Below are 22,859 nucleotides of genomic sequence, written 5' to 3' on the forward strand. Positions count from 1 at the left end.
GAAATGGTGGAACCCTCGCCAAACCTCTTGTGCGAGTCTCCCAGTCTCCGGTTAAGCCAAGTACCTCGGACAAGAGCTGCCCAACACCAGTGTCCCCATGGGGCCAGGACTGGCCTCCCCTGCAGTTTTGTCGGAGCGCCACTTGGTGGTTGTTACACCAGCAGGCTGAGTGCCTGGTTATCTGTCCATGTTTCCCTTGCAGAACACCAAGTGCCCGGATAAAGTCAGCTTCACGGGCCCGGACTGGCTCACCCAAGGAGGTGCTGGAGGTGCCATTTAGACATCAGTTAAATGGTGTTGATCATCTGTTTGCCGTTCCTACCATGACTGAAGGCAGACCCTTGGCTATCTCACCTCCACCAGATCCCCGGACTCCCCGACCCCCCCTCTTCCTCAGGAGCTGGAGAGCTGGTACTTAGCAAAAATATTTATTCTCTTGGCCACAGTCGTGACTGTTGTGGCCCATGTGGAGATGAAGGCACGGGGAGCAGCCAGGGGAGCATGGCCTCAGCCCAGAGAAGTCACTGCACTGTTCCCCAAGGCCCTGGTCAGCTGCCGGAGCAGTGCCAGCACCCCTCACCCTCATCCCCAGGGAGGGACTCCCAAGCACTGGGTAAGGTCTGAAGACAGCACAGCAGCCATACCCCTCTCACCGTCATTACCACAATCACCAGATTCCTGCATCTCCCCAGCAGTTTGGGCCCTGGGAACTGGCAGCATGTGGAGGAATTAGAATCTCAGGAAAGAAATTGGGGGCTGTTTTCTCTGTACTTGTGAAAACAAGGTCTTCAAACATGAAGACTTCTCCCCTCTCACGTGAGCACATATAAATGCTCAGAGCCTAGCCTGGAAAGGAAGACCAAGGCATTTGCCCCACCGTGGCCTTGGGCTGCCCATCAGGCAGACGGCCGGGGTCCCAACACCAGCACAGGGCTCCCCAGGGATACTGGGAGTGAGCTGGAGCTGGAGCATGAATGGAGTCTGTGAAATAGAACCTGCACCCCCACTAAGTCCTGCTGCTTCTTAGCCCCCAACTCCTTGCCCTTGTCTCTCTTTCCTCCTGACCCCTTGGTGCCTTTCCCAGGGGGATGCCCATGCTGATTGCTCCTTTCCTTTTCCAGTGCTTGGCTCTTACGACTCAGGCAAGTAAAATAGTATTCCCCCCAGCATGGGGAACTTTGGAGTCTGCCAGGTCACCTTAGGGCAAGGCCCAGGGGGCAGGCCCTGGGAGCACCCAGCAGTTCTTAGAGATGTCTTGTCCATTCAGCCATCTGAGTATCCTCCTCATTTAGGGCCACAAATCTATACAGCCCAGTTGCTCTGTATACAAGTACATGATTTTCTGTAGCTCAGTCTATAACCCCGTGTGTGCCAATATAAGCTGTTTTTCTTTGTAACACACGTTCTTGTTTTAGGGGCCACTGGCCCTGGGAAGTTTGGTGTTCCTTAGACCCTGGGGTAGCACATGCAGAGTGCTCCGTGGAGCTGCGCTGTGCGGCAGCAGACATTGCTCCGCTCTCCGTAGAAGTGCAGTCTACCAGTCCAGCTCTATGCTCTAGGCCCTGGGAAAGTGACGATGATTGGGTAGCTTTATCGGAGTCACTTCTTCCCCAAGGTATGGGGAGCTTCAGCTCTTCTTTTGCTTTTGAGGTATCATCCCTTTGTTCTTGGCTGTCTTTCCTTGACCTTCTGGATTGAGAAAGACTGACACACACCAGCCTAGGCTAGAGAGGGGTATTTGTGACCAGAGTGCCAAAGTGACCGTTTAAGAGCAAGGACTTGGCTCTCAGTTTGGGGCATGGGGGTGGAGGACAATAAGCACAATGCCCAGCAGAGGCTGCTTTCCAAGAACCCCGGCACCCTACTCTGAATGGCTTGAGGTCATTTGCCGAAGAGGAGCTCCTCTGACCTATAGACCTTTCTTCGGCACCCTACTCTGAATGGCTTGAGGTCATTTGCCGAAGAGGAGCTCCTCTGACCTATAGACCTTTCTTCGGGTTTTCATGTCATTGTTTTTATTCAAATTGGGTTCTGAGCCCTCTCCCAAAACCCACTGTTTTAGACCACTTAGCAGGCCCCCAAGCAGCCTCCCTTGCCCTCTTCATTCCCTCTGCCTCCTCCTAACCCGGAGAGCAGTGCTCTGGGCAGTGACTTCCCTTTTATCCATGGAAGTAGTTGGTTTGGACGCCTTCACCCGACCTGAGTCACCCCCACCAAGAGGATGACTCTGAATTTCAGCCTGATGATGCCCTGCCGGGCTCCTGTGGGGTGGAGCCAAGGGCCCATCTCTGTTCCTGTTTGTTTTTAAATATTGTTGCGTGTTTTGTATCTGTGGCGCTGTCTTACAGCGTGCTCTGTACATATTGTAAAGAAACCGTTGCAGTAATTTTCTTTCCCGTTGGGCAGGCCTGGCCCCACATTCCTGCCCTTTCCACTTTGTTCTGTAACACAGAGAAGAGGAACTTCTGTATTAGCAGGGCAGTCTTGGGTTCTGCGGAAGGGGACAGCTTTTTCTTTTCCTTAGAAAACATTTGGCTCTCTGATCCTCATATCCAAGGCTCTGTAGAAAAGTAGGAGCTGAGCTGCCCAGAAGAGCAGGTGAAAGCAACAGCGGCAGAATAGCACTGCCTTTTCCCCGGTCCCCACTCCCCACCAGGTCCAGCCTTCCCTCCCTGAAATAACAGGAAGCAGCAGCAGCAGCAGTGGAGGAAAACAGATCCTTGACCAGTGCCGAGGGAAGGACCTGCTGTCCACCTCCAGCCGCTCCGTATAGGGAGGCAGCCCCCAGGTAGGGGTACCTGTGGCACCTGTGACCTGCTCAGAGAAATGAGACCCTCAGCAAGGATCCCACCCCCTGAGGAAAGGCTGGCAAAGTGTGCTGGTAAGGCCACGACCCCCAGACCAAGGCTTACTGTGAGCCACCCCTGCCCAGGCCTCTTCCAAGACCTCACTCCACACGAGAAGCTAGAGGGCAGGAGCCTCACCCCCAGCTAGGACAGCCTCAGCTTGGAGAGCTACTCTTTAGGGCTCACATCTGCTTTCCTCATTTAAGGTGTGCTGGTCTCCTTCATCCCCCTTCCCTGCCTGTACATGTATGTATACATGTATGAAGCTCCCTTCTCTTACCTCATCCCCTCCACACGTCTCCAGGTCAAAAGACCACATGCAGAAGGGTTAAGAGGGCACCCCATGAAATGAAAGGGTGATTCTTGAATCTTCTCTCCAGGCTCCAAGGCGAGGGTGAGAGGATGTGGCTTGGGGGTTGGGAGGGTGAGACTGTAGAAGGGCTAGAGTTACTGTACACAGGCTTTGAGGTCACCCATGTCGCTTATTGTACTATGTACCGTCACCATCCCAGTGTCTCCTCTCCTGCCCCTGTGATTCAACTGGGCAGCTAGTTGGCCCCATGATTCTGGGCCTTTGTCATTTGTTTTACTACTAGGGCATCCCAGGAAGCTTTCTGATGATCCTCTGCCATGGGCCCCTCCTGGGATCAAGCCCCTCCCAGGCCCCGCCCCCAGCCCCTCTTGCCCCAGCCCACCCGCTTGCCTTGGTGCTCAGCCCCCCCCCATTGGGAGCAGGTTGGGGCGAGCTGGAGGCCCGGGCTGGAGGGGCAGTGTTGCTGTTCATAGCTTTTGTTCCATTGGCGTTGCTCTGTTGGATTTAATTTCAGTCTTCCTGATTCTTCCCTTCTGTAAAGTGTACATTACCAAGTTCCTTGTTTTTTATATATATATATATATAAATATATATATATACAAACTGTACTCTTTTTGCCTTTGTACATTCAGGCAAGAAGAGAAAATAAATCTTTTTAAGAGACAATCACAAATCTGTGAGGGCTGCTGGTTATTTCTCCTGGAGTTTGCTGCTGAGCTGCCTCCTTCCTCCCTTTTCTGTTTTCCCTCAGCCTTCCTGTCTTCCTGGTCCTGCTCCATATGCATCCTCAGCTCCACCTTCCCTGGCTGATGGCAAACTGTTGAATCCAGTGTCCAGACTACCTGCCCTGCAGCCCTTTCTTGCCCAGCAATGTTTTCCGGCTTGGCCACTGGCTTAGCCAGGGGCTTGATCCTGTGCCCTGGCCTCTCCTGTCTTCCCCCTTAGATCCCATTCACCAAAGTGGCTTTGGGCCCCTTGGTACCCTGGGACCCGGGACCTGTCTCCCGGAGGCCCTAGCTTTGGACACTTACTTGTGAAACTATGCAGCTGGGAGCTCTCTGCTTAAGAGTTTGCACTATTTAAACCTGCCTGGGAGTTGTTAGTTAGAATGGATGGTTTTTAGGAATGAGTGAGACCGTCCCCTAATACTCCCCCTAGATTCCAGCCTCCAGAGTGCTCTGATCCAGATTCCAGAGAATCATTCCTGGCTGGTAGACTCCTGTGGCTACCCCATCGGAACAAGGGCTAAGGGTTTAGGAGTCGAGCATTTGATCAGAACTTTAAAAAGGGTGGTACATTCTGACACAGAGCCCAACCAAACCATTGTTCTGTCTCTTGAACTTTCTCTTTTTTCCTCTGATCTCCTGCTCCCCCTTTTTTCCCCTTTCTCTACTTCCTTTTCTTAATTGGCTTGGGAATTGAAGTATATTTTTAAATTATTTGTTGTATTTATTGAATAAAGTTTTTAATGTCCCTGTTCTTAAATTTAGACTTAGTTTGCCTTTCACATAACCTCCCTATCCATCACCTCTCAAAATATTACACCTTCTAAGTTACTTTTTTAATTGGAGTGCAGCTTTGGGGTGCCAGATTTCTTTCCTGCCAGCAGTCTTCTCTGGCAAAATTTTTCTTTTTGAAAGGGAAATCTTAACTGAGCACCTAGGTTTCCAATTCTGCCCTTCTACTTCTAGCTGTATTAAAGGGGATCCACCAGCAGATGGCAGAACATCAGCCGTGTTTCCTGTCCCCTCTGCTTGTTTGAAGGGCTAGTAAAGGATGCATTTTGTCTTGGTTATTTATCCCAGTCTTGTAGATTCCCTGGGCTTGCGTTTACCCTGACCCTAAACTGCCTACATTAACTTGGCTATTGTCCACATTCACGTGGACCTCTACTGTAGCTTGTCTCACGGTAGTGGCCGTTTTCCAGTCCCTGCCTTTATGCTGCCTCTAGGGGTCTTCGAGTCCTTCCTGTTCCCGCTGAATGTCTAGGCCCAGACCTTCGAATAATGTGGAAGGTGGAGGTGTTACACTTTTAATAACATGGCCCGGTGTGAAAACACAAATAAGCTCCACACAGAATACTGTGGAAATGGGCCAAAGACAGAAAAACTAAGGACAACCACAGCTCAACAGATCGTTCCAAAGCTGTAGGAAGAAGAACCTGCCTAGCACTTGGGAAAACAGAAGCAAAAGGGAAAAAATGCTATTGTAAGCGCTTAAAAAATTAAAAAGGAGAACTTACTTAAGGGGCACCTGACTGGCCCAGGCAGAACATACAACTGATCTCAGAGTTTTGAGTTCAAGCACCATGTTGAGTTCAAGCCTAGTTTAAAAAGAAAAAAAAAAAAAAAAAAAAAAAAAACCTCAAGCTTTCCTACAGCGCCACTGAAAGCTTATCAATCAGGCTGGCAGTGCAAGGGGAATGGCAGCCACACTGTCCCGGGTAAGGTGTGTGCTGCTTCCTTCAAACACCTCCGGGAATGAGAATGTCAGGCACCTCCATGCAAAAGTCAGAACTCAGCTTCTGGACCCAGCCTTCTATACAGAAGGAAACACTGAGCTTGGATCCTGGGTAGAGCCTCTATCTTGGATGAAGCTGATGTGTACATACCTCTCTAGGGGGTACTGGCAGTTTGTCCCAGACTCCTAGCAACCGTGTTTTGCAGTGTAATGCGGCCCCAAAGGCTTCAGCCGGTTTATCTGTCCTGATGCACCGCAGCTTTTGTCCTGAGACGCACGTATCACACCCTGCTATGCGTTAGGCTCTAGACTCAAAAGAGTAGTGGTAGAAAGCCGGTCCTGGTACAGGAATGAAAAACAGACCAACCACAACTTTAAATCAGTTTATTGACACAGTAACACAACACACTTGCCTCCCTGACACCCCCACCCCCCTCTCACCCAATCTAGATCTCTCCCCCTTCCTCCCCGCTTAGAACAAGATGTTCATTGAAAACAAAAAAGAGCAGGCCACTTCTACACGCTCAGTCCCACCCCTAAGCCCTGTGGGGCAGGGGCTCAGGCACTACTCAGAACCTTTGGGGGGGGGCAGTCAGCACTATACTCAGCCAGGCAGAGGCATCCAGTCCCTAAGAACAGATTCCCACATGACCCCCAGGCCCTGAGTTGCTATTCATTCCTCTTCCTCTCAGCTCTCTGTGACCCTAGGAAAGAGACACCTTGGGGCCTGGGCCTGCAGCCAGGAGCAAGGACTCCTGGCTGTGATTTGAGAATTGGGAGTTTGGTTAGTGTTTTAAGGCCCAGGCACCCCAAAGAAAGCCCTGGTGGCGGGAGTGAACTTCAATGCCCCTATTTAAAATGCACTGATAACATTAAACAGATTAAGCCAGCTTAACCAAATGCCAGAATAACACTAAGCTGTAAAGAAGGAGGGGGTCAGACCTGGTTTCTCCAGGCCAGACACAAATGCACACAGAGGAGCCCAGGTGGAGTGTCGAAAAACAAGGACACAGCCCAGGGGCCAAAAAGCCTATACTTAGGAGTCCCTGGGTTAAAAGCAAGGAAAGAAAATACACAAGTCTTAAAAACCAAAAAGAAAGCCCAACAGCAGGGGAACCTGAGCCTGACAGTGCTGCCCACCAGCCCTCCAGGCCTTGCCCCTGGACCCAGAAAGTCCCTCCCCCTCTAGGCAATGTCCTCCCCTAGGCTAGATAGAGCACATCACACAGCGCAGTTTAAAAAGCTTCTAATGCCAGTTCATAAACATTTCATTTACTATTGGTGATTACATGTGAATAATATGTTTATACTGTTCTTTATGGAAAACAATTTCAACGAGTCAACTCCGAGAACACAATAGGCAACCCTCACCCTGAGCCCCTCAGCGTCCTTCCCTAGACAGCAAGGAGCCCCCTCCTCTGTCCCAGGGCTGCCTAACTTCCCCTCTTCCCCCACTGTGGCTCTTGGGCAAAGCATCCTCTATGACCGTTAGTCCTCATCGGACAAGTTCTGGTCGAGGGGGTAAACCATGAACATCACATCTGGCCGAGAGGGGACACAGGGATGGCCTGGACGCACAATCTCAAAGCCCAAGAAGCTGAAGGTCTTCAGGAGTGGAGCTGCAGAAGAGTGTAAAAAGGATTCTGATAAGAAACACGAGAGTAGGTTCAAATCAAGGGGAAAAAAAAAACAAAGATGGAATAAATAAGCACTAGGCCTTTACTAAAAACTCTTCAGGCACTCCCACCCCTATGATTTCCCAGGGTTTATATGGCAAACTCAAGAGCCCTACTTCAGTGGCTAGGGAGCCCCTCTTCCCCCCGCACTACTTCCCCACTCTCTGGGCAGTAGGTCTCAGGCTACTTTGATTCCTCACCTCTGTCTTCCCGGCCCTTCCTGAAGCAGATGAAGACGTAGTTCACTTTCATCTTCTCTTCAGCAAACTCTAGCAGTGCTAACAATCTGCCAGAAGCAAAGAAAACAACTCAGGCCCACTACCACCTCTCTAGACTTCCCACCCAGCCACCCACCCTCAAGAAAACTTTCTCCGAGGCTTACAGCCAGCAATATAAATAGGGAACCTCCAGGGAGAAGCTTCCTATTTCAAGAACCCTGAGTTCAGAAAAAAGCCACAATCCCAAAGAAAAATGTTACTGAATTATCTCGTCCTGGAGTAAGGGTTCTTCTGAAATCAACACTAACCAACTTCACTAATGCAGTTCACAGGAGAGTATGGGGCCTAGGAAGAGAACCTGGTTTTTCAGGGGTCTTCCAAAGTTGCAAAATTTGATGACCACGGCCACTGACACAGACTTTGGGCCCTGACACTGCCTAAAAGGATTTCCTCAAGAGAAAGGGGCAACTCAAGAGAACTCCATCTTTAAGACTGTCTCTTACACATGGGGCTGCCTTGGAGGGCCTTGCCCGATCCAATGAAATCCCACTGTAGCTCAGAGCTTCCTGCCCTTTTGAACTGTATCATTGTATGGCAGCTCAAGGGGGATTTAATGACTGTGGAGAAGAGTGAACCATGGGGCGATTAAATGACAGGGATTTGGTTAATGTGATAATGATCTCTTTTAATTTTAACCTACAGCAGGCCTGTTTTACTGGCTAAAAATAACCTGTTACAAACTGGTATCTGCTTGGAAACCTAGAGCTAGGGAAGAAGGCAGACTCTCTGTTCATCTGTTGGCCGCAACAACCATATGCCCTTCTCTGGAACGGGCCCTCCTTCCCCTTCCCCAGCACCTGCTCCTTACCCTTCTTTGCTCCCATCAGCTAATAATCCATCTGGGATTTCTACAAACAGGCTCTGGCTGGACAGGACTGCATCCCAGGAAGAGACTTTCACCTCGGTGACCTCATACTGGAAGTGGACAATGTGAGGTTTTCCATCGTTCACAGGGAGGTCCTGGGTCACAGTGAGCTTCTCGTCCTGGGAGGAGATCAGGTCAGAGGACCAGGTCACTACAGCTCTGGCCACATCACAGGCTCCCTAACCTAGGTGGTCCTGGGAGTCCTCTTGAGCCAACCTCAGCATAGTATGGGATGAAGGACACACTGAAAATGTAGAGCTGCATGCTGGCTAAATGGAGCCATCCATCACTCATCAGGCACAAAGAGAAGCTGATGATAGCTACAAGTCAGCATGATGGGAAGGGAAATATTGACCAAGTGTCCACTAGATGCCAAGTACTGTGCAAAGTGCTTTCCCATTTTTTAGTCACCACCAGAAGCATCTGAGGTAGTTATTAATACCCCCATTTTAAATCTGAGACACTAGGGGCCCAGAACAATTAAGCAACTGACCCGAGGCTCCATAGCTAGTAAATGGCAGAGCTGACATTAAACCAGTTCGCCCTGACTCTAAACTCATGTGTGTCCCCCCAACACAAAGTTCTTTCCCTTCTCTCTCTGAAAGAGAAACATTAGAAACAAATGAGGATAATGTATATGTGTGAGGGCCTGGCTGAGGCCCAGCGCAACCAAAGCCTGCTTCCAGGTACACTGCAGGTCCACGTTGTCTCCCCCAGGTACAACCTCAAGAGACCAGAACTCAGCCACCCTGCCACCCCCTCAATGCTAATCTTGGGGAGAAGCTAGCCAACTTCTGGGCCTCAATCACAGGAGATTAAAGGGCAGCAAAAGACTGGCTGCCCCAGCCCGGATCATTCTTAGGGCAGATGGCCAGCATTCTCTAAAGCTCCTGGGATGTACCCTATGTTGCCAGAATGACAGATGATGGAGATGCAAAGCCCCTTCTCCTGCCCCTCACCCCCACCACACTACCCAGCCTGTCCCCAATCAGGCCAGTAAGGGATGGAAATCAGAATGCCTAAGAGTCACGGAAAACTGCTCCTCCTACTCACTACTTGATATTTCTCAAGAGAAACTGAGGAGTCACACCAAAAAGAGTTCTTGCACCCTTCCCATTCATTCATTCTCCTTCCCACTCAGGACCCTGAACCGGCACTGAAGTGCTGACCACCAAGCTAAGAAGATGGCAGTGTTTTCTTAATGCAGATCTCCTCCTAGTACTCCCCAAAGCCACAGAGCAGCTGCCTCAGGTGACAGTCCTTCCTGACTCCCCTAACTGGCCTGACCCAAGAGAAGACTAAAGAAGGCAATTACTGCCTCAAGCAGCAGCTGAGTGGACTGTCAGACAGCTCTGCTACACGCCTTCCACCCGGGTCGTCCTTACCTTATATATTAGAGCTGAGAGAGAAGGATCCCTGCCGCCCCCTCGCCCACCGGGGATCTTCGACAGTGGGTGAGGGGCATCAGGAGCACCACAGAGGCCCCGGAACAATGTGCCTGCAGCACTGGAGCTGGGGACAGTTACTCAAAGGCAAAATACTACTGCAAAAGACAGAGAAGGTGAGACAGTAAACACCAAGACTTAAAAATTTAACACGACATCCCACTCCAACCCCTGCCCTGGCTCTCCCTAAAAAAGTGCTCTAAACTACACCACTGCCCCCCCCCCATCCTTTCACTTCAGCTTCCAGACCTACTTCTGTGCTCTTCAAACGTACCAACCAGAAAGCAGCGGGAGTCCAGCTGAACATATCTGACCAGAGGATTACCTGCTCGACATCAAACAAATCTCTGGGACACTGGCAAACCCTGAGAGGAACCAGATCCTGGTCTGCCTTCAAGGCCTTGGCACCCTGTCCGCGAGTCCCTTCCTTATTCTAAGTACTTCAACAACCTATGTGGCAATCTCAAAACCTACACAGTCACTTCTGGCTAGAGAGGCATATGGGCCTCAAGAGATCACAAGGGCTGAATACCATGTCCCTGAGGAACTCCCCGGGCCACTTTTCCAGTAATGGCTTCCTCCCCAATCTAAACAAAAGACCTGGACAAGAAATCATAACCCAAATGTCTCCAGGGTCAAGAACTGAATTAAATCCAGGGATTTGGCTCTCAGAGAAGTGCACTATAGTACAGAGTATTATGGTCTGAGTTTGTCCCTGGTATGCCACCAAATGTTGGGATTCCTTGCCCTTCTTTGCTAGAATCTGACCTGGGCATGGGAGTTGAGGTAATACTGATATGATCAGAATGGACACACAGGCACATGTGTATCAGGGAGAAGGAATATTTGCTGGAAACTGAGTAAGGAAGCCAATAATCGATGGATTACAGAGGGTGAAAGGCTCCTAAAGGAGCGGTCACCACCAGGTGTGTGCCCTTACTGATGCCATGATTTTCAGATGGACCCAACAGGGCTCCAGATCTGTCCACTGCTTTCTTTCAATCTGACTGAGTGCCTCCTTAGGCTGAGTGAAGTAGCTCACTTCACAAGGGAGCAGAGAAAGCAGCAGACGGTCTGTGCGTGTACACCACGCGCTGGCAGTAGGCCTGTCCCATGACCCCATGACCCCAACACCCCAGCCTCCAGGCAGCTGGAATGCAGTGGAGAACATATGGGAGGACACTGCAGGGGTGTGCTAGAGCCCGCTCGCACAACTGTGCCCATATCTTCCCAACTATGTGTTTAATGATGTCACGTTGGTAGCTTAAATGGGCCATAGGGGAAATATTTACACCACAGAAATAAGCAAATGACATAAATCACGGCTTTTTTTTTTTTCCTTCCCCGAAAGCCAGTTGTAATACGATGCAAGGCACCATTCTTCACACTTCCGGCTTCATGTGGCCTGGCATGCCAGATTTGAGTTCTTCACTCGGGCTCAGAGTGATAAAACTGAACTCACACCTAACATGGCAATGGTACAATAACCAAAGGGGCATCCAACTAAGATCCTCAGTACTAAGAGACTTGTGTGAGCATTCTAGCAGAGACAGGAAGTCCAAACCCATCCCTGCTCTAGCTCAACTCCTCTTTCTCTCAAGGATTTCAACCAGGGGCCTGAAATTACACTTAGAAATTTCACTGCATGGTGCCTGGGTGGCTCAGTCAGTTAAGCATCCGACTCCTGGATTTCAGCTTAGGTCACGATCTCAGGGTCCTGAGATCAAGCCCCGTGTCGGGTTTGACACTCAGTGGGGAGTCTGCCCGAGAATCTCTTCCTCTGCCCCTCCCCTGACTCATGCACACATACTCTAATAAATAAATAAATCCTTAAAGAAAGAAAAATTTCACTGGGAGATGGGAGTTCCCAGGGCAGTGTCGGTGGGCCAGGCGCGCAGCATCAGTACCTGGGGGTAAAAAACACATGCACCACCTCCTCCTGCCTCCTCTGGAAAGCCTCAGACCATCCTCATCTCCCCCACTCTTAGCCTCATCAACACAAACCAGCAGAAGGGGCATAACTGAGGACTATGTTGTTTTCAAGGAGGGACTTATTTTCTACTAGGGACAATAAACTATTATCATCCTCCTGTTCCAATGTGTTTAAGGGACAGAATAATAGTGTCAAGGCCAGAAAAAATTAAGGGGGGCTTCCCTAAGCAAAGGTATATACAGCCCCCCCCCCCACATGAAATCGTTCTGTTCCCATTCCCTAGCGACCACCTTGGGCCTCTCTTGAGGTTCTTGCAGAAACATCAGGAAGGCTGGGCCACTGAAGAAAGCTGGCTTGCAATGTGTTGGTCAGTGGAGCTACCCAAGAACTCGGCAGACTTCTCTGGGGTAGACAGATGAGATATAGCCTTGTATACCAGAATTACATGGGTTCACAAAACAACCAGGTCCCCCTACAGTTCTAGAATTCCGGTGCTAACCTCAGACTCCTACTTCCAAGGAAATTATTCCTCCCTGCTCTTTGGATGAGAGAGCTACATTCAACCCGATGGGCATTCCAACCACTATCTTCATTCTGAGCTAATTTTTACTTGCAAAGAGCAAAAGCAATGGGCGAACCTATTGGAAAGATCAGAGTAAGGTGGATTTTCCTTTTTTTGATCCAGAATCCCCTACGTCTTCCTAGAAATAATTCCTAGGGCCTGCCCTGTGTCCAGCACTAATCTATGTGCTCACTCCTCTTGAAGTAAATGCAAGAAGTGTACTGCATGGTAACAAATTTACTTCCCTACTCTTACACGCAAGCGTCCTGGAAACTCCTCCTCCTCCCCAACAAAGTCTACACGAGAGCAAGTGTGTGAGTTAGGGTGGAAGGGCGTTTTCGGTCCCCACCCTGGGATCCACTTCCAGTTCCCTAAGAGAAACAGCTAGGGTTTAGGATAAACTTAGTAGACTGGAGATCACAACCAAGAAATTATCTTCATCATCCATCATATATCATATCCATATCATATATCACACTCTCAGATTTTAAAGTATTCTACAAAATTATAGTAAGCAAAACAGTATGGTACTGGCACAAAAAGAGACACATAGATCAATGAAATATAATAGATAGCCCAGAAATAAACCCATACATGTATGTTCAATTAATCTACAACAAAGGAGGCAAGAATATACAATGGAGGAAATGACAGTCTCTTCAAAAAATGGTGTTGGGAAAACTGGACAGCTATATGAAAAGAACAAAACTGGACCACTTTCTCATGCCATACACAAAACTAAATTCAAGATGGATTAGAGACTTATATGTAAAACCGGAAACCACAAAACACCTAGAAAACATAGCGGTAAGCACTTCATCAGTCTTAGCACTATCTTTTTTGGGTCTTTCTCCTTAGGCAAGGAAAACAAACAAATGGGACTACACAGAACTAAAAAGCTTGCAAAGGAAACTGAACAAAAAGGCAACCAAATGAATGGAAGAAGATATTTGCAAATGATATATCCAATAAGGGATTAACATCCAAAATATGTAAAGAACTCATACAAGGGTGCCTGGCTGGCTGAGTCGGCGAAGCATGCAACTCTTAATCTCAGGGTCATTGAGTCTGAGCCCCATGGTGGGTGTAGAGATTGATTTAAAAAAATAAAATCTAAAAGAAAAACAACCCAACAGCTCATACAACTCAATATCAAAAAACAATCTGATTAAAAAACAGACAGAGGAGGGGCCCTGGGTGGCTCAGTTGTTTGAGCATCTGACTCTTTGATTTCAGCTCAGGTCATGATCTCAGGGTCCTGGGATAGAGACCCGCCTGCATCGGGCTCTGTGCTAGGTGGGGAGTCTGCTTGAGGATTTCTCTACCTTTCCGTCTGCTCCTACCCCCACTCATGCTCTCTCTCTAAAATAAACAAGTCTTTTTTAAGATTTTATTTATTTGACAGAGATAGAGACAGCCAGCGAGAGAGGAAACACAAGCAGGGGGAGTGGGAGAGGAAGAAGCAGGCTCCCAGCGGAGGAGCCTGATGTGGGGCTCGATCCCAGAACGCTGGGATCACGCCCTGAGCAGAAGGCAGACGCTTAACGACTGAGCCACCCAGGCGCCCCTAAAATAAATCTTTAAAAAAAAAGGGGGGGGCAGAGGATCTCAAAAGACATTTGTCATATAACATATGTCAAAGAAGACATATAAATAGCCAACAGGCATGTGAAAAGATGCTCAACGTCACTAATCATGAGGGAAAGGCAAATCAAAACCACAGTGATACATCACCTCATACCTGTCACAATGGCTAGTATCAAAATGACAAGAAATAACAAGGTTGGTGGTGACTCAGTCGGTTGAGCGGCCAACTTTTTTGGTTTCGGCTCACGTCATGATCTCAGGGTCGTGAGGCTGGGCCCCAAGACTCTCTCCCTCTGCCTCTCTCACCCTCCTCCCCTTCTCTTAAAAAAAAAAAGGAAAGAAATAAGTGTTGGTGAGGATGTGGAGAAAAAGGAACCCTCATGCACTGTTGTTGGGAATGCAAACTGGTGCAGCCACTGTGGAAAACAGTATGCAGGTTCCTCAAAAAATTAAAAATAGAACTACCACACAATCCAGCAATTCCACTTGTAGGTATTTATCTGAAAAAAATGAAAACACTAATTCAAGAAGATATACACACCCTTATGTTCATCACAGCATTATTTATGACAGCCAAGACACAGAAGCAACTTAACTGTCCATCCATATATGAACGGATAAGGATTGTGGTATATTTACACAAAGGTATACTACTTGGCCATAAAAAAGAATGAAATCTTGCCATTTGTGAAAACATGGATAAACCTAGAGGGCATTACGCTAAGTGAAATAAGTCAGAGAAAGACCAGTACTTTATGATTTCACTTAGGTGTGGAATCTAAAGGAACAAAACAAAACAGAAACAGACTTACAGATAGAGAACAAACTGATGGTTGCCAGAGGATGAAATAGGTGAAGAGGAGTAAGAGGTACAATCCTCCATTTACAAAATAAGTAAGACATGTAATGTAGAACACAGGGAATATAGTCAATAATATTGTAACAACTTTGTATGGTGACACGTGGTACCATTTTGTAATGTATATAAATACTGAATCACTATGGTGTATGCCCAAAACTAATACAACACAGTATGTCGTTATTTTTTCAATTAAAAAAAGAACAGGAGTATCTGGTGGGCTCAGTTGGTAGAGCATGTGACTCTCGATCTCAGGGTCATGAGTTCGAGCCGCACACTGGGTGCAGAGATTACTTAAAAATAAATTTAAAAAAAAAATAGCCTTCTTTTATTGACTTCAGTCTTCCAAATGGTATTGTGACAAAATATGCCACCAATCTCAACAGAGAACAGGGACTCTTGCAGGAACTTCTGCACAGTGAAAGTAGCTTCTAAACACAGGTTCTTCTGTCACAAGATCCAAACCAGGTTATGTTTCATATTCAGTTCAGTTGTGTTTCTACCGGCTCCAATGCCTATCTTTTTCCATTCCTTCCTCACATCCTGCTCACTCCACTGGGGGGCAGGCATGGTTTAATCTTTACCACCAAAAAGATGATTTAAGAAGCTCAGTCTAGAGCCTGAAAAGATCAGGCTCATTAAGAATCATCAAATCTATCAGACTGAACCCAAACATCCAGCTGGGCTGGTCTTGCTTTTGGAGAAGAAAAAAAACATACCATGCTAGAAATGAGGGTGTCAAATATCCAAGTCAGTTCAGAAGAGAGATGGGAGATTAGAGCCTATCTGTCAGTGCCTTTTACTTTCTCAGTTGTTACCAGACATGCCCCTGGAAACACTCCTCAGGATCCATATGAGTGCTACCGACATATCACATCCTGCTGCCTCTAATTTAAAGCATTATGTGAAACTGTTGCCTGAAATGTCCTTAGTAAGTTATAATTTCATACACTGGCTACAGACAGGCAGTGTATGCAGCAGATGTATTCCTGGGGAATGTTGCTGGTAAATCACATTTTTATAATTCAAATCCATTTTTAAATCTCTAGGGTGCTACTATTTAAAGGAAGTACCTTTAAATCTCTTGATAGAGTAAAGGATCTCCTGTTAAAGAATCACTTTCAGGGGTGCCTGGGTGGCTCAGCTGGTTAGGCAACTACTACCTTCAGCTCGGGTCATGATCCCAGGGTCCTGGGATCAACCCCTGCATTGGACTCTCCGCTCTCTCCCTCTCCCCCTCCTCCAGCTTGTGCTCTCTCTTGCTCACTCTCTGTCTCTCAAATAAATAAAAAATAAATAAAAATCTTTAGAAGAAAAAAAGAATCACTTTCAGTTGACTTAATGTCAGTTTTGATTTTTATATTTAGTGTGCTCAAAGCAGGGGATGGCCTGCTACATAGAGATTTAATATAATTCTGTGGCTGACTTCCATTCAGCTACATCTAACAAAGATGTGAATTCATATTCTCCTTGATATACTTTTGATCACATTTCACTTGAATCAGTGGCCTGACCTTGCATCCTTTCTCTCTGGTTTCCGTTACCTGTCAGGGGAGGGTCAGATGGCCTTGCTTACTTACCTTGTGCTATCAAGTGAAAAGACATAAAAACCACATTCCCAAGCATTCTACATTTATCCCCCTCTTTCAGCCTCTTCTGATCCATTCCTGTCTCAGGCTCTACCTCATAGAACACTCTCTAGGCCCAGACTTCCCTCACACAGGCTGCTTTTACTGAGACTAGAAAGGTCTCTGATGACTAATCCCTACGCAAAGAGGGACCAATCCAGGGCTGCCATCACATTTAGCTAAGAAGAAATAGGAAGAAAGGTAGGAGGTGATGGCCACCTCCAGTCTAGTGGGACCGTAGAGGCTGATTTCCAGCTGCTAATTCCCTTCCCATATGAGAAAGGGACCCTGGTCAGATGCCAGGCATAAGTCATTTCGCTAGGGCTGTTCTGTGTGCCAAAGGGAGTCTACTTGCTAAGCACAATTATAAAGAAAATGACGTCACCACTCTGAATCACAGACTGAAAGCAAAACTGGGTTTTGGTTGATTCTCCACAAGAAACACACTTGTGGTGGCAGCTAGAATACCCGCCTCTGAGGTCTGTTTATCTTATCGCACAACTGATACTGGTACCTCTTCTGCCAAAGGCAGGCAGAACCGCATACACTACAGAGGTGGATGGAGAGCAAGGCACTCATGCTTTAAAATTAGACCTTAATTTTACATTTTAAGTACCCTGATCTAGTTTGTAGAGTAAACTCATCACCCAGTTCCAGCCTCTCTTCCCAGGACAGAATTACTTCATTGTTAATACAGTATCAAAAGCCTGGGAAATTTTCTTAAGGCTTATCTTATACAAATCACTGTATTCTGGTACTAACAGAAAACTACCTGTTTTATTCACTTCAAGCAACAAAAGTCTTGCTCACCGACTTGGCTATTTCTGGTTTATAGCTCTCAATTAGGCTTCACAGCCTTCCGAGTCACAGCACCAACTTGAATCAGCACCGCATACTGTTTCAAAAAGGGATGAATTACTTTTTTTTTTCCAGAAATGCACATATGTAACATCCTCTACCCCACTCCTCAGTCCCCCTTTTTATACTTCTGAGCAGCTCTAAGGCTAAATTTGGATTTCTTGGCAGAGTGAGGAATTACTATTATTAGTCCACACTGCTTTCTGAAGCATACCTCCAATTTGCGGGGATTCCCAACTATACTAGGAGTCTCTCTCTCTCTCTGTGGGATGACCTTGAAGGTACATGGCAGGAAAACTTGCTCTCCCTACTATCCCACACTCGACAAGCCACAGTGCCAATAAATAAGGAATAACCAAAATCGTATCTTTGGGGGGAAAGAAATAAATTCCATTACCAGGGAACCGTTCTGTGAAGATACTCAGGGTAGCTCTGATGTACTCATGTGCTCTGTCCACACCCAAGAGGAAACACCTGTAGAACCGAATGCTTCTCAAAGCCCATCAAAGATTATTATATGGATCTAAACCCAGGGCAAGGTCTTCCCCACATAATGTACTGTCACAAGGTACTAAGCCAGCGCTAGACAGAGACTGTCTTCCTGTCCCCACAAATCCAGGGACAGAAAGGCCATGAAGTCTGATTTCCTTGGACTTCAGCCTCATGTTCAAAAACCATAATAAACGTGCTTGTTCCTGTGTCGTCTTCTTCCCTGGCCTCCCCCCAATTAGGAATTTTGACAATCTGGAGGTACTAATCAGAACAAAGTGGAGAGGAGCTTTGTTTTCAAAACATACTACCGGCTCCTCTGCAACTATTTCTTCCAGGAAACCAAGCCTCCACCTCTAGAGTATTTCACTAGAGCCAGGGAAGCTAGAGAGCCCATCCCCCACCCAATGAAAGCAAAACTCCTAGCCAGCTCCCCCTCCCGTCTGTGGATACACAACACCAAGCACACAGACTGGGAAGAACATCCGGCTCTTATCGGAATCCCTAGTTAGGGCTCTACCAGGATCCTTTTAGAAAGTTAAGGGCAGGCCAGAGGAGGCTGGGAAACATGTTATGGAAACAGGATAGCCGTAACTCAAAGAAACCAGACACCCTGCACACACCACCCCACCCTACCCCACCCTACCCCCAGGCCAAAGTGGAGGAGCCTGATCCAAGGCCTTGCTCCTGCCCAGGCCCAGGCAGGCCAGCTGGCTCCTCCCTCCACCTGCCTTTCATACGGCCAAGCCCCTCAAATTACCAACACACTAAGCAAGGGCCCTCGAGATGAGCAAGCCTGTTTTGCCACTTAGGAAGCTGGAACGAATCTTAAATTAAGCAAACCCAACCCCCTCTTTTTACAATGAAGCGCACTAAGTCAGAACTGGAACTCAGGTCTCACAACCTCATAGTCAATGAAGACCCTTATGTGTTGGTTCCAAGTGCCCAATTCTCAAGGCTCAGCCTGCAAAAGACTTGGCGCCAAACAAGCTCAGTCCACAGAGCTCCAGAGAATGCCTGCTGAGACCACACCACCTTCCAAACCCCACTGTGGAGACAAAAACATAGAAAAGAAAATCCATCTCATATACCCTTTTTGTGGATTTTCCCATAGGTTCCTTTGCTTCCCTCCACCCCTGCACTTCATCCTGCCCTCTCTCATACCTGCTATCTTATCCTCATCACACACAGCTTTACCACAAGCAACACCTTTGGCATCCAGCACCATCCAACTATTTATCCGCCTCCACCTCCTCAGCTCCAGAGGGGCCAGGTAGAGAAGATGTAATAAAAGCAGGGACTGCAAAGGGACATGGATATTGCCAGTCTCAGAAAAGGAAAACAGAATGGGATTGTAGGTAAAGAAGCCTTGAGAGGTGGGGGTAATGGGTCAAATACAACCATAACAAATGAGAAAACAAGGAGTTAATTTTCTTTCTACATATAGGGAGGAAACAGAGGTGTGGGGGCTTGATAAGAGTCTGAGAATGAAAATGGCTAATGGCTGAGAACGGAGTAACTCAAGGTAGGAGAATTTAAGAGGCAGTTGTGGCTATCTTGGGTATTTCTGGACAGCACCTGAGGAAGAAAGACTAAGAAATCCCTGAAGGAAACAAGGCCCTTTTCAGTAAAGAAAGAGCTGACACTAAAGAAATATGACGGGAAAGGTCTTGGGGGGGTTGGGGGGGAGGGGAAAGAAGGCAAATGGTTCTTAGCCCTGACTGCACATTACAAAGAATTACCCAGAGAGCTTCAAAAATATATACTAATAACCAGGCCCCACCCTAGGCCAATTACACCAGATCTTTCAAGGTGGGGTCCAGGTGATTGATTTTTCAAGTGTGCAGCCAAGGCTGAGAAACACTGAGATACAAGAAAAGCTAAAAACCCAGCTGGAATATTTAAGGGTGGTGCTGCTGAAGGACTAGGAAATGGCAAGTTAGAGACCATCTTAGGGAGAAGAGGAACCTTGAATGGCAGGTAGAGCCCCATGGGGGGAAAAAAAAGCAATAAGGAAGGATATGTTTGTAAAAGGAACTACAGTCTAGCTCTGGACAGACCACAGCACAATTTAAGGAGGATCTGCAGGGAACAGATCTGCTTGCAAAACAATGAGGCCCGAGTGTGGAGTAGAGGCCATAAGGCCAAATCTGGGGACAAAGGGTCTGGTGTGGAGAACTAAAGGAGCTTCAGGCTTATTTTGGAAGGGACAGCAACAAGTCTAGGGGGAAAAATGAGGAAGAAAATTCGACCCAAGTTGTAAATGGAAACTATTCTGATGTAGAAAAAGCAACTAGTGTTAAAAATTGTGAGGAATCAGGATTATGGAACAGTTTCACAGAGTTTGGGGCAGAAACACCAGGTATATTTGAAGAAGAGATGGATGACAAGGGCTGCCTTGGGAAAAAGAAGAGAGGTAGAAAGAGGAAAGCTGAGTGATCAATTCTGCCTAGTTTGGGCAAGGGGAAGTATGCAGGAGGCAAGTTTATAAAACCACTGGTGCTGTTTCAGAAAGATGTGCAGCCTTTCTCTCCAATTAATGGGAAGACTGGGGTCAGGTTTTGAGGAAGGAAACTTGCAAAGGCCCAGTATCCAGAGTATGGGGCCTGATTTTTAGGCACTGGGAAAGAGAGGGAAGTACAGGGAAAGAGAAGACGCCTTCAACAGAAGCAGGGTGGGCTGAGTTCTGAGATCTAATGATCTAACGATGGGATTCAATTAAGAAGGGAAAAATAAGAGTAAAGAGGAGTTCCAGCTGAGAGAAAGTGTTTAAGAGGGTAGCAGTGTTCAGAAGAGTGTTGGGGGGGAATAGGATGGCAAATAGGAGTCAAGTCCGAAGTGTTTGAGAAATAAAAGGAAGAAGGTTGGGAGACAGGGAAAACGAGGCCTAAATGGGAAAGGGGTGTCGAGGGAGGAAAGATGGGAAAAGATGAAGCAGGAGTAAGGGACCAAAGTGACGGCTGGGAATCACTATAAAAACTATTAGGCCTGAGAAAACGGGGGAGGGGAAGGGTAATGAGTCCAGTTGAGAGCTGAAGGTTGGAGCCTGACTGGGGGAGGGGCGGCAGTGATAAGAGAGGGGTTTGGTTGGAGGATGCAGTTTCCTGGGAAGAGATTCAAAGGGAAGGGTTAAGTGACTTAAAGGGGGGAGGCAGAAAGATCTGGGGAAAATGGGAAATAATCTGGGGAATCTGGATGAGGGAAAAGCCCAGTTTGGGGAAAGGGGCACCCTCCGACAGGACTTAAAGGAAATGGGGACTTGACTGGAAGACTGGGTCCTGGTTTGAGGGGGGCTTTGCGGGAGCAGGAGGCCCGGATGAGGGGGATGGGCCGGACTGGAGGGAGGGGGCTAAAGGGCGGAAGGAGGCCCTGCTGCGGGGCTGGGGACTCGGACTAGGGTGGCTGAAGTGGGGAAAGGACCCAGCGGGGGCCGATAAGTCCCGCTGTGGGGGCTGGAACCGGCCGGGGGTTGGGGAAGGCCCTCTGGAGCAGATGAGGGGAGGATGGGGGCGGGGAGCCTGGGCCGGGCCGTTACCTGTCCTGGGTGTTTATCATCCTCGGCGGCTCTGCTCAGGGTGGGAGGAGGCGGCGCAGGGAGTGGGTAGGTGGATGAGAGGGTGGGTGTGGGGTCGCGCGCGCGCGGGGCCGATCTCTGCGGGCTAAGTCCCTGTCAGGCCGCGGGCCCAGAACCCTCCTCCTGCCTCAGCGAGCGCCTGCCTCCAACTGACCCTCCCCGGCCGCCGCCGACGCAACCGCCCCGCCCCCGGTGCCTCATCTGCATAGCCCCACCCCAGCACCGCACGGTGTCCTGGGAAACTGGGGCCCACAACAAAGGGCAAAGCCCGGCCCCGCCTCCGCGCAGGCGCACCAGGGGCTGGGGGGGAGGGGCTGCTGGGGTCTGGATGAGAAGCGGCCTTCGCGGGTAGTTGTGGTCCCGGCGGTGGCCTTAGCTGTGCGGCATGAAGTTTGGTTGTATTTCAAGTAGAGTGTTCTGAGCATTGACCCAACCTAGTCATCGTCCCTACCCCTCGTTTGCGTGGGGCCAAGCAGAGGTGTGTCATCTGTAGGCCCTGGGAGGATATTTTATTATACAAAACAAAATCAAATCCAAGAGTAGTACATACATACATATTAGCGCCATTCCCAGACTGAGCCCGGGTGCACAGATCTCAGTCACCTCAGTTCTTAACGCAGATCAGTAACCTCAGCTGCCCCCCGAGATCAACAGTCTCTGCACCTGACAGACATCTCAGGTCAATGGTCAAGGTCTGACACTAGCTGGTGGTCATCTGAAGCCAAATCTCTGTGGGTCAGAATCACAGCCACCTGACAGCAGTGGGGGAAGGCACCGTGGCTAACTTGTTCACAGCCGCTTGAGATCAGTCATGCAAGGTTCACAGTCACCTCCATTCACTATCCCCGCTGGTCCTTCTCACAGGTTAGTGACAACAGGTCACAATCACTGTGCACAGACCTCTCAGATCACAGTCATTGCAAGCCACAGACACGGGCACCTCAACACAATCTGTTCATAGTCAAGCCAGACCGCAAACAAGAGTGGTCACATCATCTTAGCTCACACTGGGCTGCCGTCACCTCAAATCCCATTCATTCACTTAAACAAATAATTATTGAGCAGCTACTTACTATGTGCTCCAGACATGTGCTCAATACTCAATGATGAAAACTCGATTAGGCAAAATTCTTGCCTCAGATGTCACAATCTAGTCAGAGAGACACTGAGAGGCTGAGGGAAGTAAATGTTCAACCTGAGACCACAGAGATAATAACTAGGGAATTATGGATGGCTTCACAGAAAGGGTGATGACAATCACTCCAAATCAGAGGTTACCATGACTCCTAGTTCATTATGGCCCCAAATCACGAGTGTCTCCCATCAGACTCTCAGGACACCATTACTCTACTTCACAAACAAGATGCTTTTGGTTTTTAGGTGATGGGGAGACAGGGATAGAAGAAAGGTTGGAGCTATGAAACAAAGGATTTTCAGGAAAAATCAAACTAGTAAATGATACCAGAACTGCCCAAATTATAGGGTG

The 22,859-nt window shown here is 48.2% G+C and overlaps 2 protein-coding genes across 13 annotated transcripts in view; one reads left to right on the plus strand and one right to left on the minus strand.

Moving 5' to 3' along the window:
- Window positions 1–22,859, plus strand: part of ZNF609 (zinc finger protein 609) — a 259,999-nt gene that overhangs the window by 205,604 nt on the left and 31,536 nt on the right. For 5 of the 12 annotated variants that reach the window (XM_026478296.4, XM_026478299.4, XM_048222312.2 and 2 more), the window contains one exon: window positions 203–5,993. The exons of 4 other annotated variants lie outside the window; for them this stretch is intronic. The gene's annotated coding sequence lies outside the window, so the exon portion shown is untranslated. Of the gene's footprint in view, window positions 1–202; window positions 5,994–9,579; window positions 19,679–22,859 lie in introns of those variants that run through there. 3 more of the 12 variants (XM_044391986.3, XM_044391988.3, XR_007190678.2) reach the window with 2 other exon arrangements.
- On the minus strand, window positions 5,989–21,542 carry OAZ2 (ornithine decarboxylase antizyme 2). Its single transcript, XM_057303663.1, is given in 6 exon segments — window positions 5,989–7,238; window positions 7,496–7,581; window positions 8,382–8,557; window positions 9,824–9,904; window positions 9,906–9,981; window positions 21,335–21,542. Coding segments are annotated over 6 exon segments (570 nt in total). The 5' UTR covers window positions 21,355–21,542; the 3' UTR covers window positions 5,989–7,107.

Source organism: Ursus arctos, unplaced genomic scaffold, assembly GCF_023065955.2.
Source record: "Ursus arctos isolate Adak ecotype North America unplaced genomic scaffold, UrsArc2.0 scaffold_28, whole genome shotgun sequence".
NCBI classification, from domain to species: Eukaryota; Metazoa; Chordata; class Mammalia; order Carnivora; family Ursidae; genus Ursus; species Ursus arctos.